At 55.9% G+C, this 7,954-nt stretch overlaps 1 protein-coding gene across 1 annotated transcript in view; it reads left to right on the top strand.

The window, feature by feature from the left end:
* Positions 1-5,248, top strand: part of IQGAP3 (IQ motif containing GTPase activating protein 3) — a 14,590-nt gene extending 9,342 nt beyond the window's left edge. Inside the window, exons 24-27 of the mRNA XM_086628271.1 lie at positions 6-103; positions 858-1,036; positions 4,931-5,070; positions 5,165-5,248. Of these exons, the coding sequence (XP_086484397.1) occupies positions 6-103; positions 858-1,036; positions 4,931-5,070; positions 5,165-5,248 (501 nt within the window). The remainder of the gene's footprint in view (positions 1-5; positions 104-857; positions 1,037-4,930; positions 5,071-5,164) is intronic.
* Positions 5,249-7,954: the final 2,706 nt, after the last annotated feature.

The raw sequence follows: 7,954 nt of genomic DNA, 5'->3' as shown, positions 1-7,954 counted from the left end.
ACCAGACTCGGCGCCTGCTCCGCTCCTCGCGCAGCCGCTCGTCTTCCAAGGAGGAGAAGGGCGAGGACACGCCGCGCACCGTGGGCCACGCGGCGCACCGCGGGTACCGGCGCGGAGGGCGAAGGGATGCGCTCCGTGCTGCGATCGCACGTTCGTTTCCGTCGGCGTTTCTCCGCCGTCCAGGCGAGACATCACTTTGTAAGCTGCTGCTTAACGGCGCGCGGTGGACACCGGCTGCCAGGGCGAGCCCGGAGCGGCGCCGGCCCGGCAGGTCCTTCCTGGAGGACAAAGCACCGAAAGCAAAATCCTCAGCTCTTGCCTGGTTCCGGGCGCTCCCAGTGCTCCCAGCAGCTCGCTTAAACCCTGCTGGGATGCTCAGCGCTTGCAACGAGGATGAGAATCGGTGGCGAGGAAGTCGCTCGGGGCAGTTCATCTCCAGAGATTACCCGGGCAGAAAGCCAGGCTGCTCGTGACGGCGTGGCACTGACCACGTTACGGCACGACCGCGCGACGGTCAGGAGCTGCAGCCGCTGAAAATTTTGCGGGAGCGACAGCGCGCACGTGCGCAAGTCCAGCGCACGCGCTACGGATGAGCCTGGAGAAGAGAAAGTCGTCCCCGTGCCGAGCAGGCGGCTAAAGCTACGGAGAAAGGAGGAGGGCTGGCCACGCTCCAACGAGGAACGGGATCGGACAGTCCTTCGCGAAGGTGGTCGGCAGTTTGGGCGGGGAGCAGCAGGAAGGACGAGTGGCAGCGCTGTGGACGGAGAAGGGAGAACCTAACGCAGACAGACGGACATCTGCGGCAGCTTCAGGAGACCAGAAGCATCCAACACCCTTCGAGAAGGGCTGTTTTGTAGGAAGATCAACTCCAACTCTTCCCAAGCGCAGCGTAAGTCCATCCACGTGCACAGACCGCGACAGCCCAACGACGCGCCGGCAGATGAGGATGGGAGAAAAGTACGGAAACATTTCCAGCACCGGGATGGGCTACGTGACACGGTCCAGGAGGGCAGAGCATCTCCTGCTTCCCACACAGGTGAGAACAGTTCTCAGTCGCCGTCGTCAACTAGAAGGACGCCGTCCCTTCAGCCACCAGTAAATCCCAACCGAGTGTTTTTTATTCTTCCAAGCCGAACGGTCGCGGAGCCGCCTTTCCACCTCCTGAGTGCCAGACCCAGCCTAAATCCACGGCTCAGCGTTGCGTCCAGCTTCAGCCTGGACTTCCAACCAGATTTTGCCCCAGCAGGAATAAGCCTCAGCGGGACAAGGGATTCGGAAGTGACACAGGTACCTCCCACCCACCCCATGAAACAAAACCCGAGGGGAACTGGGCACCCACGGGAGCAATTCGGAAACGTTCGGGGCCGCGTTAGTCCGAAAAAACCAAAGGACTGGATTACCCAAACAAACGTGTCTCCAACACACGGGGCTGCGCGGAAGAGACTCGACAACTCAGGTGCCCGCACCGGCATCCGGCAGCATCCCAACCCCAATGTTCCCGCGTTATCCGTAACGTTTGCCGGGACTGAACGCCCGCCCGACGTGTCCGTCCCCGCGTGCCACGGCCAGGTTGGAGCGAAGATGCTCCGTGCAGCTCTGCCACCATCCCGGTCCCCCTCCAAACAACAGGAATTCCATTCCTGGTGGAATAAAAGCTGCTCAGAGCCCCGTTCCGCTGAGCTCCGGGAGCGTTACGAGGAGGGAAGCTCCAACTCACCTGCACGTGCTCCGCTCCCCCCGCTCAAACGCCCCCGAATCGCACGATTCCCCTCGCACGCCCCAAAAAACCCGCCGGCGAACCGCGGGGTGTCACCCGGTTTGGCTCCTGGTCCGGAACGCGCCGGCTTTCGCCGCGGGATGAACGCGCGTGTCCGAGGGGCCGCGGCGAGCCCGGCGCGCGCAGCGCTCCGCCGTCTTCGCTTCCATCTGGGTTGAACGCAACCCAACCTCGCCGTCGGAAAGCGCGTTTCGAGGCGGCACACACAAAATGGCTGGCTCCCAAGACGAGCATTTCCATACAATACTATAAAAAGGATAATAACCTAAAAAGGTAATTATGACTTAACGGCTCGGCAGGCTGAGGAGAGATCTGCAAGAAGACGGAGGGGGGAAAAAAAAAAAAAAAAACAAACCCAACACAAACCACAAAACCAACCCGCTATCGAATAAAAACGTGCCGCTCTCCGAATCCCGATGCTACGGATCGTAAGTTGTCAAGGAATGCTACGCCGGGCTCGGCTGCTCGTGCGAGCCGCCAGGAGAAACACTACGCCACGGCGGCGGGGAGGAATTTTTCTGCAGGTAAGGAGGAAAATCCGCGGAGGTTTGATGGAGAGCAGGACGTGCGTGAGGCTTTAAAGAAACACCCAGCCCCAACAAAGGGGAAAGAGCCCAGAGAGGCTTTAAAAAAAAAAATAAAATAATTCACCGAGCGGATAAGGAGCATCATTCATAAACCGGGGGGGTGAGCGAGGCTTCTCCCCGCTCTTCGGATGCGCGAGAGAGGGGGGAAAAAAGGGAAAGAAAACACGGCGAAGCCAACGTTGGAGAAGACAAACCGTGCGGGGAGTTTTCGGCAGGACCGGGAGCTCGGTTGCAGCAGACCGTAAATTCTTACGGCCGTCTCGGCGCAAACTCCTTCCCCAGTTCTGCTCCTTCCCCTTCCCATCCCCGGCTCCGAGCGACGCCGCGGTCCCATCCGACAGCCCCCACTCCCCCCCCGGGCGGCCTTCACCTTCCCCCCAACACGCCAACCCCCCCCGGTGAGAAAGCAAATTCATAAACCATCGGATAAAATATTTCTCTACAGGTTTGAAGAGCGTCCCGGCCAGTCCTGAGACACGGCAACTTCCCAGTCGGCTCCGTCTCGCGGGGGAAAATGCTGCAGCGGGGCCGGGGGGGGCCGGCGCGGCTCATGAAACACAACCCTGACCCCCCCAGAGACCCCGAATCGCCGCTGGCCGGCTCGGAGCACCCCAAGGTTTGCAGCGCCGGGGTGAGATTTGTACGGATACACCGGGCAGGAAAAGTCCATCTTTCCCTCCCCCTTCTTCTCCCCCCCTCCAAAGTTGGCATTTTTGGCAAAGTTCATCTTTTAGGTGCCACGGACGGGACACCTTACCCCATAAAAGCATTTTCAGGTTGTGGCAGATGGGGAGAAGGAAGGGGGGGGGGTGGGGGGGAAGGAAAAAAAGCTGCTTTTTGCCCCGCAAAAGGGGGAAATAAATAAATATAGAAACGCTCGTCGTGCTGCAGGGGGAATTTGGGTGGGATCGCACGGTTTGGGGAAAAACAGCGGGCGAGCGCTCCCCACCCTGCGCGAAGCGGCCGGTTGGGCGAAACGAAAAAATACAAATAGAATAATAAAAAGATTTAACAGCGAGTAAGGGAGGAGGGGAAAGGGGGGAGCGCTCAGCCTCCATCCTCCTCCTCCTCCTCCTCTTCCTCCTCCTCCTCTCCGCGCCACGCGCCGGGCCGAGCGAGCCGGGATGACGCAGGCTCCCTTATATAACGCGCGGCGATTTCCTCGACTGCGGGCGCTGCCTTTGTGCGCGCCGCGCGCTGGCGGCGGGCCACGGGCACCCGGCGGGCTCCGCGTGTGCCAGGGTTGAGAGAAGATGGGGTGAGGGGGGGGAAAAACCATAAAAAAATTAAAATATCGTGAAGGGGCGGCGGGATGCTGTGACATCGAACCGTCGGCGCTAGGAAAAAAATGGGGGAAAAAAAAAGATGTTTATTATTTTTTAAGAGCCTTCCCCGTTCTGTCGCTGCAAGGGAGGGTTGGATTTAGTAATTCCGGCAGAATAGCGATGGTAGGAGCCTGGAGAGAGGTGGGTTTGGTTGGTTTTGGGGTTTTTTTTTTTTGGAGGTGGGGGGGGAAAGGGGGAAGGGAAGCACTCCGCCAGCGAATCCGAGCAACAGTGCTAGTTTTCTCCTTAAAATATTCTGTAAAGGCATTACCTTCAGCTGCCAAACTCATGGTAAAAAAAGAAAAAATAAATCAAAAGAGGAAAAGCAGATCTGATAATCCATAAAGAGCCTTTTGTCTGTTAAAAAAAACCAAAATTAAATCAAATGTTTAAAAAAAAAAAAAAAAAAAAAAAAAAGAAATACTTACAGGTACAATATTCCTGCTGCCTCCTCTAGTTGTCAAGAAAATTAGGGAGAAAAGAAGGGGGGGACGGGAAAGCCGGGGCCGCCGGAGCGGGAAGGGGGAGAGGAGGAAGAGGAGGGTGAGGAGAGCCAAGGATTTTTTGCGAGCGTGGGCGGCCCGCCGTGCCATCCCCCTCCAGGGACTGCAGGATCCCTGTCTCCGAGCGGGCACTTCCCTGCCAATCATGCGCCGTACTGGTATTAAACAAAAGAAAAAGGGGGGATGCTTACTTTTACCCATGATGCCTCGCGGGCAGGGAAAAAGAAGGGGAAAAAAAAAAAAAAGGAAGAAGAAAAAAAAAAAAAAAACCAGTTGCAGCCGGTTTTGTAACCTCAGGACATGGAATTATCTCTTATTTTTTTTTTTTTTTTTTTTTAAAGTGGGTTGTGGTATAGGAGTCAGTTGGCTGCTGCCCTCCCCCCCTTCCTCCCAGTTCCCCCCCCCTCCCACCAGCAGCCCCTGGCCCCCCGCCAAACTTGTCTTCATTCATGAGAGCTCCCTTCCTCTGATGGTATTTTAACCGTTTCCTCCCGAAAACGACGGGTCGGGGGCTCTCGACGCTCCGGATGCCGAAGTCGGCGCACATGGGGCTTTGCTCGACCCCCTTCCCCCCCAAAAAACAACCCACCCCCCCAGCCCAAGGTAGGGTCAAAGCATCTTCTCCATCGCCAACGGCACGTTGGTCCTGGCAAAGATGCCGAGGGATGGCGGCGGAGCCGAGCGCGGCGCGAGGGTGGATCGGTGGCACCGGGTAACCGCGTGTCTTGCCCGCTGGAGGAGGCATCTCCGCACCCTCGGGACAGCGGAGCCGGGTCCGGAGCTCCCACCGTGCTTTCAAAGACATGGATGGTCTCGAAGACGCCGGCTACGGATTTGGCATTTCGTCTTCACTTCCTTCGTCTGAGAGGAAGGAGTTGGTGGGTACCGCGGCACCAGAGACCAGACTCCAGCAGAGAACGGCTCTACCAAACCTCAAACTGAGCTGTTTTCCCCCCAAATTTCCAATTCCAGCTCCTCTCCCAGTCCCTACGGCAAAGAAAGTCCGGCGGTGGAAGCAAGCGGGTGAAGATGAAACCGGGGAGGAACCAGCAGTGAAGAGTGACGGTGACGAGCTTGAGGCCTCGTTAGGAATTAACGTGTTTTGAGTGCCCACCACACCCAGCAGCTCTTCCGAAAGCCAGGAGGACACAAACGATTCACGTTTGCCCATCAGCTTTTTATAAAACCAGAATTAGCCAATTTGGCTTCTTCGCGCTGAAAGCAGAAATAAAACCGATATTCCGTCGTCTTTGCCAGCCACGACGGAGAACTTGGGAGATGAAGAGCGTGACACGAAGCAAAGCTGGGCTAACCATCGCTCACCCGACCCAAACATCTACTGGTGTATGGCCAGAAATGGGTGAAAAAGGGCTTAGAAAAGATTTTTTTTTGAACAACTGTATCCTTTCCACGAGGGATTTTCAATATATTTTGCCGTTTCAAGTCCATTCCCAAAGGGAAAGACCCGAGCTCGCCCACCTCCCCAAACCGCAGACCTTTATTGGGACCGGTCTGGTTAACGAGTGGTCCAAGTGTTTTCCAGAGGCGGTGAAGGGCCAAGATTATCCCAAAACCCAACACAAATCCAGCTTTGCCAACCCCAGAACAGGAACCGGCGTCTCAACGGTTCGGTGAAAACGAGGCGAGACAACCGGCGAAAGGGGAACCTTCCATTTTGGTGGCCAAAAAAAGAACGATCATCACAAAACAGGCGCTGATGGAAGGTTAAACGAGCGGCCAGCGTCGATCCGGAGACACTCCCCGCGCGTAACCGGTGCCGGTGCTCCACGTCGTTTCTTTACGGAGCGAGCCGACGCGACCGACCCACCACCGCCACCTTTTCCGAGATCGCCCACGCGGGTTTCACCGCATCTCCGCGCCGAAAGCGTTACGGAATCGTCTCCTGGAAACAAAGCTCTGACGCAGCGCACGGATCACCGTGAAATCCGTTAACACCCGGTGACTACCGTGGGTCTGGGCAACCCACGGGCTGCGGAGAATCCGGTAATTAAGCGGAGTTTCGACGCCACTCCAAGCGCTGGGGACTACCCGGGTTTGCCTTTACCGAGATAAAATGGAACAATTTCGTTACAAAGGGGGGAAATAACTAATTAGGCTTTAATTACATGGTAGTTACCATAGATTTAGAGACTAATGAGGTGGTGGTTTGGGCCCCGGGAAGATTTATTTCCAGGCCTGCATCACCAAAAACGTGCAGACCGAGAGCAGGTGACGGGAGAAGGGAGAACGGCGGGATAAGAAATTGGTATTTTTTAAGAGAAAACCCAAGCGTATTACGGCTGAGAAGTCTGAAATCCCGAGGTTCTGCTTGAAGAAATGACGTGTTTTGAGGTCTTTGGGGCAAAAAAAGAAGGTGTTACGTTAGGAAATATCTTTTCCCTACGGCGTGAAGAAGCCCACAGCCTGCGACGCGCCGCGGCTAGTGGTGGTCACCGGTGGGTATGGCCCCTCCACGTGGAGATAGAATCATGGAACCATCTGGTTGGAAGAGACCCTCAGGATCATCGAGTCCAACCGTTCCCCCTGCGCTGTCAGGGTCCCTCAACCGTGTTCCTCAACTCCAAATCCACACGGTTTTTAAACACCTCCAGGGATGGGGACTCCACCACCTCCCTGGGCAGCCTGTTCCAATACTTCACAACCCTCTCTGGAAAGAAATTTTTCCTCAGATCCAACCTAAATTTCCCCTGGTGCAACTTGAGGCCGTTCCCTCTCGTCCTGTCATTCCTAACGTGGGAGAAGAGACCGACCCCCATCTCCCTACGACTTCCTTCCAGGTAATTGCAGAGAGCGAGAAGGTCCCCCGAGCCTCCTCAAGATGGGCAAGCGTGGCTTCCAGGGAGCAAGCGCTCGTCTTTCACGGTATTTGTTCAATCCCAGGAAAAAAAACCTGCATGGAAATACCTGGGAAAACGTTTCTCAAGTCCAGCCAGGGCTGGAACCAGCCGTCCCACCGCCATCCCGGCACTGGTTTTCCTTTCCCTCCGCAGGTTGCCGTTATCTTAACGTAACGCTGCTCGGGTCCGGTTACGACGTTGACCCCTCTTCACTCAAAGCCTGGAATCGCGATGTTTTTTCCGACCATCCCTCACCACTCGTGCCTAAGCAACGCGTCCGAAATTCAGTTCTCCAACGCTCGGACCACGTCCGATGCCCAGCACAGCCCCAGCCCATACACTGGTACTCACTGGTATTCACCCACCCCGGGCACCGCAGGGAGACTCTGCCCAGCCTCGCAGCTGGAATTTCTTCCCCACGTCATGGAGCAGCGAGGAGGAGACAGCGCTACCTCAAATGGCTCCTTCCAGGGAAATCTCCATCCTACATTTTTTTATCTCACCTCTTCATCGACACCAGCCCACCGCGGCAAAAGTTTTCCAGCGTTTTTCTCCATCCTCAGCCGTTCCCGTTCTCTGAGGTTTTCAGGACCATTTCATGCTTTTCCATCCTCCCCATCTTCCTCCAGACCTTTCATCCTTGTTTTAAGGCGTGCGGAGACTCGGCAGAGATGAAACCGTTTCCGACAAACGAGGGGTGGTTGAAGGTGCCTCACATCTCTCCTCCTGCCCCGTCCTTTATCCCGCCACCGCCAGGCTTCCGAAAGATCTTCACGGCCAGGATGGGGAAAGGAATTGGTAAAACATCATTTAATTGAATTTTAGGGTTTTTTCATAAGGACCCATCCTCTGGCTGCTTCTATTTCCAGTATGAAAAGGCCTTTCCAGTATGAAAAGTGCTAAC

This window comes from Tauraco erythrolophus, chromosome 30, assembly GCF_009769465.1.
Source record: "Tauraco erythrolophus isolate bTauEry1 chromosome 30, bTauEry1.pri, whole genome shotgun sequence".
Classification (NCBI taxonomy): domain Eukaryota; kingdom Metazoa; phylum Chordata; class Aves; order Musophagiformes; family Musophagidae; genus Tauraco; species Tauraco erythrolophus.
The sequence above is the reverse complement of the archived record's forward strand: the minus strand, read 5'-3'. Positions and strand labels throughout refer to the sequence as shown.